This window comes from Cheilinus undulatus, linkage group 6, assembly GCF_018320785.1.
Source record: "Cheilinus undulatus linkage group 6, ASM1832078v1, whole genome shotgun sequence".
Lineage (NCBI taxonomy): Eukaryota > Metazoa > Chordata > Actinopteri > Labriformes > Labridae > Cheilinus > Cheilinus undulatus.
The window spans coordinates 46,521,567-46,540,625 of NC_054870.1; the positions used below are offsets into that span (position 1 = coordinate 46,521,567).

Genomic DNA, 19,059 nt, shown 5'->3' on the forward strand with positions numbered 1-19,059 from the left:
CCTATGCACACCGTGTAAATCAAAATTTCTTTTGCTTTTTAATGAGCCAGATGTCTAAGTGCAAGAAATGTGATTGACTCGTGGCTTGGCAGTAGATGAATTTATTGAAACTGCTGTCTTCTTCGGAAATAAGAGTCACCTAAAACCACCAAGTTATCCATCTTTTGTGTTTTTATTCAGAGTCACTCAGATATATTTTTTTATGGTCACACTTTTTTAATGTCTGCGAGGTTACAGCATGCATTTTCTTGATGCATAGCTCATAGTGCTGAATATAAGCAGATATTTTACCTTGTTTCTAAAGTGCACAAACATCTCAGCTTGAAATTATTAATGGTAGACCGGAGACTTAGACTAGACTGAATACAATGCATCGCAATTAAGGAGCCTCTATATATCTCTGGATCATCCAGTACCGACAATACAAAGGAACATGATATCAGCTCATATAGACTCAGGAGATCTGTATGGCTCCATCTTACATGAGCCACATGAAGTGCACACCACCGCAGTCTGCTTTTTAACAAGAATTCTTTAATGTTTTCTCTCCACTCATCTCGCTACTCTTCTTACATCTTTCAAGTTCGACGGCATTTCCTCTGAAGTCTGGTCGTGTTATTGCTTCCTTTATTGTTGCTCCAAACTTATTGATGTGGCTGCTTGGGGTCAGCTGTGGTATCTCGTTTTCACAAGCTGATTCTATAATGCATTTTTTATTCTGTATGTTCAGTATTTTATTTGATTTTCCTCCTTTTTCTGTCAATGTTATTTTGTCTCTCTGTCTATCAGCGTGGAGTGATTGACATCTTATTTCTGTTAAATTTTCAGGGAGATGTTGGCCCTCCTGGTCCCCCTGGTCCTGTAAGTATGATATATATGCAAAAACCCACCTGAGAATGTACTGTTCAGAGATATTTTTACAGAAAGAGACTTAAAACTGTATTAACTAAAGTCATTATGAAATCAGTAGAGGAAGAACAATCTAATCTTAATCAATTTACAACATGAGGTGACAGAAAAAGTGATTAATAAATGAAGATTATGAAGATAATAACAGCCCTGTGCACAGGAAACAGAGTATCACAGCTGAGCAGATGCTGATTTAGTGGTGTATTTTTGTAAATGAGAGCTCTGAGTGACAGACTTTTTATTTCAATGATGGGAGCCAGCTCTCATTTGAGACCCCCTCCTCTCCCATTTTAATCTTACCCATTTAGACTAGACGCAACATTCAAAGGGACAGTGCATTCAGAAAGTATTCAGACCCCCTTCTTTCGTTTAATTTTGTTATGTTGTAGCTTGATCCTACTGTCATTTAAATCATTTTTAATCTCAATGATCTACACTCAGTACCCAGTCATGGCAAAGTGAAAACACAATTTTAGAATGCATGGCAAATGAATTTAAAATACCGAAATATCACATTGACATAAGTATTCAGACACTTTGCTAAAACTCTTGAAATTTAACTGCTTGCTGAGATGTTATTGCACCTTGATTGGAGTCAACCTGTGGCTAATTGAATTGATTGGATATGACTTGGAAAGACACACACCTCTCTGTAGAGGTGCATAACAATATCTCTTACAGTGCATTTGTGTTTTAGCCTTAGAAATATTGTACAGAGGGCCTCACAGCTGATGATGCATATCAGAGCAAAAAACAAGCCATGAGGTCAGAGGAACTGCCTGCAGAGACGGGATTGTTGCGAGGCACAGATCTGGGGAAGGCTACAAAAACAATTCTGTTGAACTGAAAGTTCCCAAGCGCACAGTTGCCTCCATATTTCTCACTGACTGCGTTTACATGGACTTGAGTATCCCGGTTATGAGTCATATCCCAGTTTTTTATCATATTCGGGATACTGTGTTTACATGTGCACAGAGAAACCCGGTTATTCATATCCCTGTATACATGAGAGAAACTAGCATCCTGGTTTCTGATCACTGAATCATATCTGCGCAGATAGTTGTGATGTTATTTTACAACAACAGAAAGTTTGAAATTTGAGAAAAATGAGATCACTGTTATTTTGGGTTTAAAACAGTTAAATGCCAGCATTACAAACACAACTGATCTTGCTTATAAAGCATCTGCACAAAAAAGGAGACTGAGAGGATGTAAGGAGTGAAACGGAGATCGCAAATGAATAAGCTTATTATAACTTGATATTTCAAATTTTTATCACTATTAGGTGATTATCATTATTAATAATATTTTTATTATTGTAAAACACTACGAAAGTTTGGCAGAGATGCCAAGAAATAGCGAAGCATCTTGCAGTTGACTGACTTCACTAAATAACTTTCCTGGAAATGACTTCAAAATAAAAGTCTGTGAAAACGGGGGCAGTCTTAAAAAGGATACACTTTTATTTCGACAAACACACCAGAAAAGTCATTGTTTCTAAATGTCAAGACTGGGAGGAGTTGATGGGCTGTGAAGGTCGCTTACCGAGTGCCGTCTTTCCATCTTCAGCTCACAGAGCTCTAACTCATGGCGTGAGCGGTCATTCTCTGTCTCTACAATAAACTATGCTCACGTTTCACTCATGGCTGAAAATCTGAACTGTTCAGTTCTGTTCATTTCACGTTTGTAAATGTGAACTGAACAGTTCAAGTCCATGTAAACTCAGTCACTGCTGGTTGTCATTCTGGAACTTTGTCTCATCTCTACACAGGATCTCTGAAGCTCAGAGTGACCATTAGGTTCCAGGTCGCCTCTCTTACTAAGGCCCTTCCACCCTGATTTCTGAGTTTCGCCCGGTCCCCTTTTTATTAATTTGCAAAAATGTCTAAAATTCTATTTTCACTTTGTTATGATGGGGTTCTGAATGAAGATCAATGAGAATAAAACTGAATTTAAATGACTGTAGTATCAGGCTTAGGGATGTTCTGATCCCAATATTTCCTTCCCGATACGATTCCAGTGCCAAGGTGTTGGATCCCGGCTGATACTGAGTACTGATCCGATACCAGTCTGAACTTTCTGGAGTGATTGTGCAGACTAGCAAATTATTTTAGACCTATATTTGACTCAACGAATAGAATCATAATGTCAGCATCTCTGTGACCCTAAAGCTGTTTTGCTGCTGATTATTGAGTTTCACCCCTAAATATCAAAATAACAAATACAGGGGGCTGCATCCCATTCTCTCTCTGGGCAGCATGACGTGATTACAGAACAGCATTCAACTGGCTGACAGACCCTCACAAAGAGTACACAATATGGCGATTAGCGTTGGTGTTAGTATTCAAGCTAGATAAAAAAGACGTTCATTGTCACGTTTACTGGTGTGGATCTAATGATTAAAGTCCCCAAAAGTCACTTGAGCTCCAGGCTTGCTGAAAATGCTGCCACAAGTGATTCAAAGGCATCAAAAAACGGTTAAGACGGAAAAGCAAGTAAGTTCACACAGCCACCATTCTTTGCTGCTTCAGTGGGTCCTTTGGTTCTTCTTCGCTGCTCTAAAACGGTAGCCCGTGCATGATGTACATTCTGGCAGCGAGAAGAATTGATTTCTGGTTTATAGCGCTAACAGCATGGCTAAATGAAGCAAAATATAAAGCTGAACCAAACCATATTAGATAGGTGCATAAACTCATGTACTCACTGATACCAATACCTGCATTTTAAGCAGTATTGGACGTATTTACCATACTGGTATCGGAACTGGAACAACCCTAATCAGGCTGTCACATGACAAAATCAAAAACATTAAGGGTGTTCGAATACTTCAGAATGCACTGTATATTAACACAACCGTCAAATCAAAACATTTCATAATTATACAGATTTACTGAAGCCAAAATGGTACCAGATAAAGAGTTCTTTGGGAGCTGAAAGAGCCGTCTCTTATTGTTGAGTTAATGACCATTGAAAAGAGACTTTAATAAAGTGTTTTGCTCTAAGAAAGCAGTTTTGAGGATGTGTCTGCATTCATGTTGATGCCAAATCTGAGAAAATCCTCATAAAGGAGGCATACATCCATTTCAGGTCAAAACTTCACAGTATGAGTGCTCAGTAGTTTTCACCTCTAAAAGTGGTATTACTATCAGTCATAATTATTCAGTATCACTCGGGCGTCCTTCCACTTTTTATCTTTGAGCCAGCTGACATCTTCACATCTCACTCTAAATTAAATGGAAACGAGAAAATTCAGCAGCACTATTTTGTTCCCCTTTTCTGTCATTCCTCCAACGTGGCGGCGTGTCATCTTAAAACCAATTTCCATTCAATGACAAGCCGGCAGCTTTGTTCTATCTTAAGATTTGTGCTTTTCAAAACATCCCTCCTATTTTCTGTTCTGACATTGGATCAGTGCTGATAAAGGGCAAAAACATGGGCAGCCTTTTCAAGGCTCTTGAGAACGGTTGTGGGGAATATCTCAGAGGAAGAGCTTGTTATTTTTTCGGACAATAATGATATGAAAATAAAAGACTTTTGGCTGCAGACTCCCTAAAATGTTTTTAACATTGAGCACAACAGATAAATGTGCTCAGAGGAGTTTGCACAAGCACTGAAAGATGTCAGCTTTGATTTCCAGTGTATTTAGTGTCAAATTAACAAACTTCACAAGCTGCTGACCACTAATGAAAGACAAATTATAGAATAATTTAATGTAGTCAGTGATGCATCACATCACTTGTATATAACATTAACAATTACACACTGTAGGTCAGTTTTGTTTAAAGACGCTGGCTCAGCTTTAAGAAGAGAGGCTGATAAAAAGAGAGACACCCTGACGTCATGGCGGCTGTCTGATGTACGCTGAAGGTGACACCGAGTGGGTGGCACTCGGTTGATAGAGCTCATTTTTCAGACGCTTTAAAGTCTGTGACAAATCAGCTAAAGATCTGCAAGGGGGCAGTAATGACTGTGGAGACATGCTGCAACCAGGAGTTAAATATAGAAATTAATGTATGTGAAGAGTCAGATGAAAACATGGCGTTTGAGCCCACGTATCCCAAAGTGAGGGTTTTGACATTTGCATGACTCTGTCCTTCTGTGCTTCAGTCATCAGCTGGGAAAGAAAGACTGAAACCTTGATGTGTATTCTCTATCTTGTTTTTTGTTTGCAGATGATTCAAATGAAACTATTGTGATAAACTTACATTTTTAACTTGAACTAGATAACTGCTTTGAGGCTATGGCATGAATAATTCAAGACTTAGGCAAACTCCAACACATAGTTGCATCAAAACCATACTGCTTTCAGTAGCTTTTGGTAAAATAAATGGAAATCTTTGATGCTTTTTAGTTCTGTCATCAAAATAATGGACATTGTATCTTTCAAAGCATCTACAGTTGATAGCATCTACTATTACCTGCAACCATGCTTCACCTTCAATAAGAAAACATACCAGTGTTAAGCCCTTTAATGGACGCATAAATCCTTGATTTATGTTTAAAGCTCAATTTTTATCAGTCAGTTATGGTATTTGTGATCTGGTATTTCTATAACAAAAAAGTTACATTTCTTTGGACCAAAGAAGCCCTATACAATTTACATCAAACATTCCTTGGTTATACCAGTATAAGGTCATTGACATCTTGGCTAAAAAAGATATACAAAGAAGAACACTATAGAGCTGGACATCATAAAAATTAATCAATTCAGGACATTGGATTTGCCAGTGTCTTGTATGTGGATATTTACAAAATCAACAGTCACAGAGTCACTGGTGTGACCACTCAACAGTCACAGAGTTACTCTGATGAATAGTCAACAGTCATAGAATTACTCTGATGACCACTCAACAGTCACAGAGTCACTCTGATGGCCAATCAACAGTCACAGAGCCAGTCTGATGCCCAATCAACAGTCATAGAGTTACTCCAATGACCACTCAACAGTCACAGAGTCACTTTGATGGCCAATCAACAGTCACAAAGTCAGTCTGATACCCAAAGTAATAGTCAAAGAGTCACTCTGAAGACCAGGCAACAGTCACAGAGTCACTCTGATAACAGTCAACAATCACAGAGTCACTCTGATGACCACTTAACAGTCACAGAGTCACTCTGATGACCACTGAGCAGTCACAGAGTCACTCTGATGACCACTCAACAGTCACAGAGTCACTCTGATGACCACTGAGCAGTCACAGAGTCACTCTGATGACCACTCAACAGTCACAGAGTCACTCTGATGACCACTCAGCCGTCACAGAGTTACTCTGATGACTACTCAACAGTCACAGAGTCACTCTGATGACCACTTAACAGTCACAGAGTCACTCTGATGACCACTGAACCGTCACAGAGTCACTCTGATGACCACTCAACAGTCACAGAATCACTCTGATGACCACTCAACAGTCACAGAGTTACTCTGATGACCACTCAACAATCACAGTGTCACTCTGTGATTGTTGAGTGGTTATCAATCACAGAGTCATTCTGATAACAGTCAACAATCACAGAGTCACTCTGATGACCACTCAACAGTCACAGAGTCACTCCGATGACCACTCAACAGTCACAGAGTCACTCCGATGACCACTCAACAGTCACAGAGTCACTCTCATGACATTCAAGAGAGTGTCACAAAAAACTTTCATACAACAAGCACCCTAGCCCTTTTTCATGTGAAATAGCCTGTACTGTCTCTTACTGCTTTACTGTATCTCAAAAACTCTAAGAAAGCTCACTGTGGTAAAAGGCTAATTTCATATCCACATCTGTACTCATTAAGCTATTAAATGTAACTGAAATGCTCACCTTATATGCATATTAGCACTAATTTAATGTATCTACCAATGTACTCAAATACTGTAAGAGGGCTCCCTGTTGTAAAATGCCTCATCTCATATGTACATTGCACTACCTAGCTATCTTAAATTATCTTATGTACCTCATGTAAATCTGCTCACATCTTTGCATGTTCTACATTCCCATCATGTCCAGTCATCATCCTTGCACCATTTGCACATCTTGCAATCATATTATCAATACACACAGACTAGAGGAAACACCTAACAAGAGCTTGTACATATTTTAATCTGAAATGTTTAATTCTTTTTCAGTTTTACTTTTTATTTTTTAGTATTTAATATTTAATTCCTGTACATTGAGAGCAAAGCTAACTGGAGTCCTTGTTGCTTATACATACTTGGCCAATAAAGCTGATTCTGTTTGATTCAATTATTTTCTAAAGAGAAGGAATAAAGATCGAGATACTGAAGGGGGAATGAAGATACCCCAAAATCTCTATAAAGTTGTTAAAATTGGTGAAATAGTATGTCTGATGCTAGTGTTGTTGGTTAAGGTTAGCCCACAATATGGGTTATACACAAGGTTATAAGAGTTTGGGATTTATCATTACTTTAAATTTTCAGTTTGTTTTTAAATGAAGTATGCACAGTATTGTTGGTATGATATTGGTATCAGCAGGCATTAGCTTAAAAAGTTAAATATTGGCATGAGCAAAATTTCTGACAATATTTACAACCAGTATTTTGGCTATAAAAATCTGCCTTTATGAGCTGTAAATACTGGCCCTACTGACAAATAAGTTAGTGGAGTTTTAGGCTGAAGTCTTTATATTTATGTATCATTATTCCTTAAGCTGTAAAGTGCGTATTTAGGGAAGAAATATGTTAATTTGTTCATCCTCAAACTTTAAATTATGTATTTTAAGGACTCAAGTTTAAATCTGAACTAGATTTAAATCTAAGTATTCTATCATTCCTTTGTAAAGCCTCATTCTGTTTGGGTGTTAGTTAACTAAAATGTTTTTTATATTTTAGTAAATATAGTAACTTTTGTGATGCATTATATGTAATGTATAATGCAGTAACAGCGAGGATTTGAAGTAGGACAATAAGCAGGGAGATGGATATTTTAGCAGAAATAAACCCCCAAAAGGATGAAATATGGCCCACCATAAATAACCCCTTGCTCGGACTCTATTCTCCAATTATTTTTAAGAAGTTGCCTCTTTTCCGACTATTTTAACATAAAGAAACATTATGTCAGAGCTTAAATACCCAGTTGTGTTCATCGCTGTGTGGAGAGAGTATAGGCGACGTCTACCATAGCACCCAGCAGAGGGGGAGACATTAGTCATTTGATAAATGAGGCTGTTTGAATATTTAGTACCAGTCTCTGTCTGTGCTCTCTGCTTTCCCGTGGCAGATAATTTTGGCAGTTAAGTATTGATTTCCCTTACACAGCAGAAGCGAGGGCTCAGATCATTACCCTCTCTTCATAAACCTTCTTGTGCCTCTGTTTATTAGTGACGAGGAGGAGCGGTGAGCTTACAGGCATGCTCGGCCATCACTTTCCTCACTACCTTTAAAGTGGCAAAACAGTCTTTTCTGCTCTGAGACGCTCCCGGTATTTTTATTGCTGCCAGGTTTGCTTTACAGGCAGCTTTTATGATCTATAAAGTCAAATGTGTTATTCCAAGTTATCTTGAGTAAAAGGCTCTTTGCACCACTCGTGAAAGAAATTCCTTTCTGGTCACATAGTGATGGAAATGAGACATTGTTCAACAACTGAAAGGACTGATATGTAGTTAATCACTAAAGTTCACTTTGACTACTCTTGTCAAAGAATAACAGGGGGCTTTAGGTCACATATATTTCAATGTAAAACTTTAAATCACAAAACTACTCTGTAACAGTTTTTCTTTAGATGTGAGGAAACAGGGATAGTTGTGCCTGTGGCTTCTTAAGTTTATCCTGTTTTCTTTTGCTTCTTTTATCTGCCTCAACCAAGACTGGTGAGGTTATCACTTCGTTCTGGGGTCAAGTATTAAGTTAGCACAACAAAAAAAGCCATAAGACATTCAGATGTAATGAGTCCTGATGGTTGTATAAGGGTTAACATACAGAGGCAGGTGTAGCGGAAAGAAACTCAAAGGGGTAATGCAAGACCCAAACACAGCCCAAAACATTAAAAAAAAAAAAAAAAAAAAAAAAAAAAAACAGAATTGGTAAGAGAATTCATTCCATATACACAAGCTAAAGCCCAGAGTTTGACTAAAGAGTCCTTAAAGGCTGCAGGCAAAAGCTAAGGAATACCCATTTGTTCCATATCAAGACATTATTTTTCAAAGAAATAAGAATTTTTCACTTTTTTCTGTAAAAGTTGAAAAAACTGCAACCAATTGAAGTGTTTAATAATACTTAAAGCACCTTTTATTTGTTACGCAGTATTACGCACAGGCTGTACGTAACATGCACAGCCTGTGCGTAATACTGTATGCCTTATAGGAAGAACAGTACAAAAGAAGATTTTGAACTTTGGTGTCTCCATGATACTGTTATTTTACCTTTCGTCCATTGATCGAGTGGATTATTCCCTGGTGTAATGCTGCCCTCTCTGCCTTCTGATAGCTCAGTAAGCTAGCAAACTAAGCACTGACACAGCTGTGTTTACCTTTTGCTGGCATGCAGTGATGTGCCAACAAGTCGGAGAGGAAAAAAAACAGTGAAGGAATCTTCTTTATGAGAAAGGCAGCTAATAATGGATTGCTTGAATTGCTAAAATGATTGTTTTGTCACTTGCAACAACAAAAAAGTAATCCAAGCACTCTATTGTGCAACATGTTACCCCCGGCACTGATTTATTATATGGCTGATTTAAAAGTGATTTTATTTGTTTGAGTCAATAAAAAGTCCCACAGACTCTGTGATTGACACTCTATCAGTAGCAAATCATTACCTCTGCAGTCTCTTCAATGTTAGGCTGCTAGGCTGTTATTTCACTTTAAGTTCAGATTTCCATTGTTGCCGAAATGTGAAAAGGTCATAATGAGCCAACACAGCACCTGATTTCCCTCTAACCGTCTAATTTACTTTCTTTCCTCTTCACCAGTCTCAGGTTAAATCAGGGCAAGTCAACTATATTATCTTTGATTCACATTCACGGTGTACAGCTGAGGAAAATCTTGTTTTTCACGGACATGATGCTAGGAGAAAATAATACACATAACAAGTCTTAGCAAACCATCAAATTAATGGGACTAACAGGAGTCTGCCATGGCCTCTACTGTGTAAAATTCTTCTTTTTTTCATGTGTCTTCTATGTGTCTTTGTCAGCTCTATCTTTGTATATTCAGACCTCTCTAGCTTTTTGGCCACCCTTCCTTTTCATTGTCATTGCTGCTTTCAGCAGGCTGAAATGAAATGTAACACACTTCTTCCTGCAGATGATTTACAGCTGCATGTCAAAAAATAGAATAGCATGAAAAATCTCATTTTTTTTATTGAAATATTTCAAGATGTTTTTGTTTTAGTCTCAATGATGACAGCTTACAGCTCACATTAGAATATCACAAAACACCAGGAGTTAAAAAAAGAAATGTTGACCTTCTGGAAAATTATGCTCCTTCACACACTCAGTGCTTGATCAGGCTCATGCACAAATTGCTGCATCTATGTGACGTGTCAGCCAATCAGTCTGTGGCACTGCTGGGGTGTTATGAAGCCCAGGTTGCTCTGATAGCAGCTTTCAGCTTGTCTGTATTGCTGAGTCTGGTGTCTCTCATCTTCCTCCTGAAAATAGGAGATTCTCTTTGGCGTTGGTTCCTAACTTTTTTCCTTGGGGCCCCTCCCACTTGTATCAAAGATAAGCTCAGCCCCCCTGGACTCATTTGGTAAAAGTACACATCAACCTTAATTGTTGTCGTTGACAAAACTTCATTGTTCTTGAAAAAAGATCTATGCGGAAACGATCCATTATTACTATGGCACATTAGGAGCTTTCTAAAAATTAATAATTAATAATTAATATAATAAAAATAAAATTATAAAATAATAATAATAATAATTAATAATAATAAAGAGGAAAGAGAAAAATTTGAAATTTGTTACTAAAACAGTCTTACATTTGCGGGAACCAAAACTGTAATTCTAAGATCATAAAGTCGAAAAAGTTGAAATCCACCCTTTTTTTAAAGTTTAGTTTCTTGTCAATTTTTTTTTTTTACAATGTTAAATTTAGGATTTTAATAACTTAAAAATTCTTAAGTTTCCAACGTCACGGTTTACAAACTTTTTACTTTCAAATTAACTACTCTTTAAACTCAGTAATTCTGAGTTTGTTTTCTTGTAAATTTCTGACTTTTTGACCTTAAAAAAATATTTTTCCCCCCAGATTTTCACTCCAGATCCTCTTGATTTTTTTAATCTTTAAGGGCTGCCCCAATGTGCCTTCACCATTCTATTTATAATCATGATTTACTGTCATTTTCGACAAATATATATATGTTCATCTTATTTTGACAAGGTCCAGGTTGGGAACCACTGCTCTATGGGGTTCAGGTCAGACCAATGGGTACCATGGCCGGAAAACCAGCTTCTGGTTTGTTGACCTGGCTTCAATCTCTCGGCTTCACTGTGGGTAGGAGCTGAGTCCTGCTGGAAAAGGAAACCAGTATTTCCATAAATCTTCTCAGCAGTTGAAAGCATGAAGGACTCTAAAGTCTCCTGGTGGATGACTGACATCATTGCCTCTGAAATACAAACAGTGGACCAACAGCAGCAGATGACATGGCACCTCAAACCATCACTGACTGTAGAAACTGAAAACACTGGACTTCAAGCACCTTGAGTTCTGTGCCTCTCTGATCTTCTGCCAGACTCTGGGAGCTTTATTTCCAAATGAAAGGCCAAAGTCCTTTATCATAAACAGGACTTTGGACCACTGAGCAATGGTCCAGTTCTTTTTCCCCTTAGCCCAGGTCAGATGCTGATGTCACTGTCTGTGGTCTTGAGGTGGTTTGACTCGAAGAACAGGACACCTGTAGCCCATCTCCTGGACCTTCAGCATTTGTTGACAATCCTTTGAAGGCTGAGCTCATCCCTGTTGCTTGTGCTGCTTTTGTTACCACACTTTTCTCCTCCAATCATCTTTCCATGAATTTGTTTTGATTCAGCCTCGGAGAGCAACCAGTCCTTTCAGCAGTGACCTTCTAAGGTTTACCCTCCTAATGAAGGGTGTCAGTGATTGTCCTCTGGACATTTGTCAAGTCAGCAGTAGGGCTGGGAAATAAATCACAAATTAGATTAAATCTCAACATGGCTTGCTGCAATTTTCAAATCACAGAAGGTGCAGTATTTCTTTAACCTGAAATTTGTGTCAAAATACCAGTTTAAAACCTTTTTTGCTGCAGAGATATTATGCATTGCATATGTAGTCATTCAAGCGCAATACTTTTAGAATAATCCACAAAAAAAGGCTTTCCTTATTTCTTTATGTTTTTCTTATTAAATATAAGTATGAAATAAAAATGATCATTCCCTTTAATACAACAATTCATCTCCAATTTGCAATACGAGTGAAAATCATCATAATTTGATATTTTTAAAAAATTGTTCAACCCTTGCTTAATCATCTATTGTGTTGGTTATGGTATAGACTCTTGTGTCTATATCTTGTGTCTGTTGGAAAATACAGTGCTTAACAAATTTATTAGACCACCTGTCTTATTTGTCTCAGAGACCATCCAGCATCATGAAGTGCTTTAATGCGGACTCTTTCATTTTCAGTGAGCTCTCCATGTTTTACCGTTTTGAACAGGAATGAGGGATTTCAAACTGAATTCACCTTTTTATACCCAAATTTGAGCCGGCTCACTGGGCTTCTCTGAGAAGTCAGAAATGAATCAAGCATAACATTCAACCACTAAAACTCTTTTTTTTTTCTTCAGGAATTCAAGTAAATAACTATAATTTTACATATTAATCAAGAAATAATAATGTGCTTTACTATTTTTTTCAGTTTTTTTTGTAAATCAGTACATTTGAAAATTCATGGATAACAATAATAATGATATTTTAGCATTAAAAATGTCATTTTGGTTAAAGGGCTTCTATATATTGGTGTATTAACCATTGCAGAAACATAAAAAATGATTCTGGTAATTGCCCATGCTGTTAATTTAGGGCAGCTGTGGCATAAACCTTACTTTGGTTAGGGTTAGGGTGGTCTAATAAATTTGTTAAGCACTGTACATAGGATGAAGAACTTGAGAAATAATTGCATATTACATCGCAATTGCAATCTTGGGCAAAAAAATCGTAATTAGAATATTTTACCAAATCATTTAGCCTTAGTCAGCAGTCTTCCTCATAACTGTGGTTGTGTGAACTGAGCCAGAGTGAGAGAATGAAGACTTGGGAGACCTTTGAAAATATTCTAATATTTCTAGATAGTAGATTTTATATTTTTGTAAATTGTCAGCCATTATTATCAAGATTAAAAAACAAACAAGCCTGGGGAGATTTCTCTCTGTGTGAGATGAATCTAGAATTTTTAAAGTTTAACTTGTAATTTTTTGAAAAGTATCTGTAATTGGCATTTCTTACAAGTCTGAGCTCCAACTGCTTCTGTTGCACTAGTGTTCCTACTTTAGTTTGGATTTGGTCTGCTCTCTCAAAGCAGCTGTCTGCTAAACAAAAACATCAGAATTTAGAAGGCCAAAGCTGACCAATCAGGTGAATATTCAACACAGCTATGTAGTAAAGATTCATGGATGCATTTTCTCTCCAGATTGCTCTGCTTGGTTTTAATACAAAACTTTATTTTTACTTTGTCCTTGCTCTGAAAACTGATGTAGGGTTCACACCTACATTTTATTGTTCGTCATGCATCCATAAAGAAATCATTTGAATCCTTGTAAAAGCTTTTTATAAAGTGGTCTTTCCCCTCTTCACCCATAGTAGTTAAAGGAATCAGTCCACCTCAGCTGTTTGGTCTTGACCTTTCCCTTCCATTTCTTTTTAATACTGTCATTCGAAGATCTGCTGCACACTTTCACAAACTCTGAACTTTATTGAAGACATAAAACATTAACAACATTCTCTCTAAATACTGATTTATTCATTTCTTGTAAAAACTAAGAGATTCAAAGTTAACAGCTGATGAATTTATGCATCAAATATTTGTGGATCAAGATGTTGTTATTTTTTCACTGCCTTTTAAACAAACCCCTGCTAAGCAACGCTCTCGTCAGATTTTGTTCTTGCAGTAATTTTTTAAATTGCTTGTTAAGAGAACACTCTGTCTCTTTTTTATTGCTTTCAGGTGATGACAGCTCACGGATTGAGACTCTCTGGAACTGTAAGCAAATGTGTATATCATGGAAATGTTTATATATTATCATTCACAGGTTCGTCTTCAAACTGCACACAAGGCACACAGTAGTCAGATATTTAAGTTGTCTGATTTATCTTGTGTTTGTTGAATGAAGGAGGGGATCCTAAGTGGAGAAAAGGGAGATCAGGTAACTATATGCCTCATATTTTATCTCTTAAAGTAATTTTAACAGTAGGTCCCAACCAAGTCATCTGAATGAACAAGAGGCATCCAGAGAGTGCTGATAGATAGGGTTTACTCACGAGACAGCACTCTGTATGTAAGGCATTAGCTGTTTTGTAGTGCTGTCCACATTATGAGTGAGAGTTGAGAAGGTGATTGAGGAATGTCCTGTCAGTCACATTCATGACGGGCCAATCAGAGTGGCTGAACAAAATCATGACAGGCTACCGCTGCTGTAGATTGTTAATAGCGGAGCTTCTTTGTGAATAAAATTGATGCCAAGGCCAGTAGGGAGACTAGCAAAAAACATCTTCTCTGTCGAGACAAGCTTTCAGTGTGGCTAATAGGAAATGTGGTCCAGTGCAGATTAAACTGCTGGTTGAAGACACCCATAACGACCAGGGGAAGAGCTTATACATCTTTCCCATCATGAAAAGCTTTCAGTGTTGCTCTCTGCCCTTGTTTTAATAAAGAAATGTTGTCCAGTCCTGACAAAACTGCCCCTGTGGCTAAGTCTGAGCTAATCGCTCCACTAGCAGCCGTCGTATACAATCACTCACATAACCAACCCTTTCCCGCCATAACTCTCACAAACTCATACTGAAGCAGGTCGGCAGAAGAGTGAAACCAGCATCCCATCATGAAAAGCAGCTAGTGTTGTTTTTATTCTTTATTACATACAGATGTGGGGTAAAACTGACGCTATAAACCTAAACCCTACCGCCTCTTTCTCCTCAAATGATGCTGATCGGTCTGAACAGTGCTTGGTTCAGGACAAATGTTTTGGATTAGAGCTTTTCAAGATGGATTTGCATGATGACAGAGATGGAGTCTGGCAAACCCATCTGCTTTGCAAGGCTAATAGTGTCAATGTCGGACTATATAATTTAGTTTACCGGTCAGCAGAGTTACAAAAAAAAAAAATTTGGATGCTGCTCCAGCCATGGCAGCAGTATTCATCCCACTTTGGGTGGTGCGGCTCTTTTATCTAGAAATTTAGCTGACTACTCTAATCCATAAATCTTGACGAATTCAAAGCTGAGACCAGGAAAGAGCAGCAGACTTTCACACTACTCTGTGGTATAATTCTCTCTTGGTTTAGAGCGGATTAAGAGATTGGAATTTAAGATGGCAGCTACTTCGCCACTACGATCAGTGTTTTGTGGTATATGAGTACTACTCAGGCTGGGAGGAGCTGAGTCATTTAAACATACATGTTCATTTTGATGTTTCAGATTAAGAGCATTTACAAGTAAAGATTTTAATGGCTTATCAGTTGAGATTATTATGTGTGGTTTTAATTTTAATGAAGTTATGATGATTTGCACCTTTTTTAATTGCATTATTATGTGTTGAAGTAAATGGTCTAGGTCGGGGGACAGTTTGTTTTAGTGTACCGCCCTCCTGGGTCTCAAACTTTTTATCAGAATTCTCTGAATTCCTCTCCAACTGAGACCGTATAATATAAAAACAAACTACCCGATCTACACAATTAACAAAGGTCTCCAAAAAAAGAAACTGGCGTGGGATGTGAATGTGACAGAGTTCCCCCCTGCTGCTGTGGTTACACCACTTTGCCATTTAAATCACTCCACACCTTCACTGCAGCCTATCACCTGCTGGCACGAGTTCAGGAGCAGCCAATCAGCAGCAGGTGGCGACACACCTAGTTAAAGGGGGCATATTTTACCCTTTTAAGACAAGTTTATATTATTCTCAGAGGTCCCCAAAACATGACTGTGAAGTTTATTGCTGAAAAAACACTCCAGTTTTGGATTTTTGCATGTCTAAAAACCCCTCTGTTTCAGCCACGCTCAGAACGAGCTGTTTCTGTGGCTTTAAATGTTACTGAGCTGTCTGACTCCTCCCCTGACTCCTCCCTTCTCAGGAAATAGATGTGGCTCTCCTGATCTGAGAGGAGGATCAGGAGAGGAGGGCGGAACTTTCTTGCAAGCGGGGAGGACCAAACAAACCCGGGGGTGGGGCCAACTCCTCACATGACATCATGAGGGGAGAATCTGAGAACGGCTTGTTTCAGCAAACATTTTCTGAAAAGTGGAGAAAGAGAGGGGAGGGGATGGATTTTTCTGGTACTTGAGGGAACTGTGGACAGGCCAGGGACACATATTTTTGTTAGAAAAGCCTGAAAAGGGATTTTTGCATAATATGTCCCCTTTAAACAAAGTGACAATGCCTCTGACACAGCAGGCACGGCCAACGTGGGCACAACAATGAAACAATGATAACACAAAACATTATGAGCTTGGTTGTAACAATGGCACTTTATTAAAAGGTTATAGGTTAGATAACTTAGAGTTTAGATTATGTTTTTTTGTAAAAGGCTTAGAAATATTACATTTTCTGTGTTCTGTATGCACACTGGTTGCTTTCTTCTCAGCTGCCTGTTATTTCCAGTCTATTTTTAAGTACTTTTACCTCTTAAGGAGCTGCTTAAGAAAAGAAAGTCTTAGTACTAGTCAAGTTTGAGATGTAGAAATGCTCTAACTTTCAAACACGGCATCCATTTGGGACCACAGAGTAAAAATAATGTCTTAATTGCATGGGCAACATTGACCAAACAGCAGTGACATTTGCCTCAGGAAGAACAATAGCACATCACCTGCTGATCAGAGCTCAGTGTCGTCTTTGTGCTCGGCAGAGGTGGAGCACTGAATACATTGGAGTCCAATTATTGTTTGGACCTGAAAACAACAGATGCATCTACTTGAGGCAGGCAGCGATTTCAAAGGCCACTGAGGCAGCTATTGACCAAACATCAAACGCAGCTGAATCAAAAGGAGGAGAGATGACATGAATAGGAATAAGAAGCAGCAAATGAAAGAAGATTTGTGTATTATGGTCAAACATTGAGCTCACTGCTATGATATGAGTTTAAAGGTCTGGAGTAAAAATATGTAATGCGTCGTATCTCAGCGGTACAAGTGTTTGAAAAGTTCCTGCTTTGATTATACTCCCAGACACAGATGAGACTAACTTTGCAAAGGAAATACTCCATGTTCTTAACCTTCACACTGTATGAAAGCAAACTTCTTGAAGGTCCTTGAGGATTTTTTATATCTTTATTCAGTCGGATAGAGGATTACTGGAATATTTTCTTTATGCACGTCTTGAGAAACAATGAATGTCTATCACCTTTGCTTTCTGCAGGGGGAGAGAGGAGCTCAAGGACCGCAAGGCTTAAAGGTAACTTGTTAAAGACACAACAGGATAAAGCTGTAAGGAGATTCAGTTTGGCAATCAAAGCCATTTTTGCAGAGAAAATATATTTCTTTGACATTACAGTGACTTTTTTATTGAAGCGATTTGGAGCTGTTGTCAGAGAAGATTAGATTTCTAACAGATCCGTTCTCTTCAAGTCAGGTGTGACTGACGCCTTATCTTAAATTTAGAAAGACATCAAATATCAGCCCCAAGTTTTCTCTCAGTTGTTTGTTTTTTGTGGTTATTGTGGGAAAAACAAGTGTCAAGTTCAAAGTCTGATGTTTTTTTCTCTTTCATTTTACTGCCTCCCCCTTTCCTCTTACTCACCGTCTTCTGTGATGTAACAGGGCAACATGGGGCCGCCTGGTCTAAAGGGAGATCCAGGACTAGAGGTGAGTCTAGCATTGTTTGTTGCTTGTCTCTTGTGTTGCTTACTTTTAAATCAGACTGGCACATCTATACTAAGAATAAAACTAAATCTGCTCAAGTTAGGATCATTTATGCAACTGAAAATAAAGATAGATTGTACACCCTGAGATAAATCTTTCACTTTTTTAAAACCATACTGATCTGTTGTTACTTTTTGTATTTGGTTCCAAGTTCCTCGTCTAACTATAAATAAAGGCAGCTCATGAAAAAGTAAGGCTTGGCCCATTCCTATAAAAGGCTTTGTTATTGTCAGACAGTGGGAGGGTTTGATATCAGCTGGTACAAACCTAAATGAGGAACAACCCCAATTCCAAAAAAGTTGGGGCACTAGGCAAGTGTAAATAAAACAGAAAGCATTGATTGTCAAATCTCATTAATCCATATTTTATCCACAGTATGACAGAAAAAAACATCAGATGTTGAAACAGACATTTTATCGTTTCATGAATCATTTTGAATTTAATTGCAGCAACACAACTCAAAAACGTAGGAACAGGGTCATGTTTACCATCTCTTCTTTTAACAGCAATCTGTAAACATCTGGGTAATGATGGGACCAGTTGCTGGTGTTTTGGGAGAGGAATGTTGTCCCATTCTTGTCTGATATGGGGCTGCTCAAACAGTCCTGGGTCGTCTATATTTGAGTTGTCATTCTATGATGCTCCAAATCTTTTTTAATGGTGAGAGGCCAGTTGAGCACCCGGACTCTTCTACTGTGCAGACATGCTGTTGTGATGGACGTGGTTTAGCATTGTCTTACTGAAATATGCAAGGCCTTACCTGATAGAGACCAGTCTGTATGGGAGATTTTCTTGCTCTCAAACCTCTTTTCAGCATTGATAGTACCTTTTCAGATGTGTATGCTGCCTGTGCCAGTGGCACTAATGCAACCCCATACCATCAGAGATGGTGGCTTGTGAACTGTGCGCTGATAATAAGCTGGATGGTCCCTCTGCTCATTAGACTGCAGCACACGGCTTCTGTTGTTTCTATAAGAATTTCAAATTTTGATTCATCTGACCAGAGAACAGTTATCCATTTGGCCTCAGTCAAATGGGCCAAAACCTCAGAGTTTTGGCCCAGGGAAGATATTTCTGCATCATATTCACACATGGGTTCTTTTGCAGCAGCTTTAAC

The 19,059-nt window shown here is 38.2% G+C and overlaps 1 protein-coding gene across 6 annotated transcripts in view; it reads left to right on the forward strand.

The window, feature by feature from the left end:
* The window catches only part of LOC121510817 (collagen alpha-1(XIX) chain-like), a 281,327-nt gene that overhangs the window by 180,747 nt on the left and 81,521 nt on the right, over window positions 1-19,059 (forward strand). For all 6 annotated transcript variants that reach the window (XR_005991990.1, XM_041789059.1, XM_041789062.1 and 3 more), the window contains 4 exons: window positions 829-861; window positions 14,038-14,073; window positions 17,440-17,475; window positions 17,841-17,885. Coding sequence is in view for 5 of the 6 variants with exons in the window: in XM_041789059.1 (XP_041644993.1) it covers window positions 829-861; window positions 14,038-14,073; window positions 17,440-17,475; window positions 17,841-17,885 (150 nt within the window). In the remaining variant the exon portion in view is untranslated. The remainder of the gene's footprint in view (window positions 1-828; window positions 862-14,037; window positions 14,074-17,439; window positions 17,476-17,840; window positions 17,886-19,059) is intronic.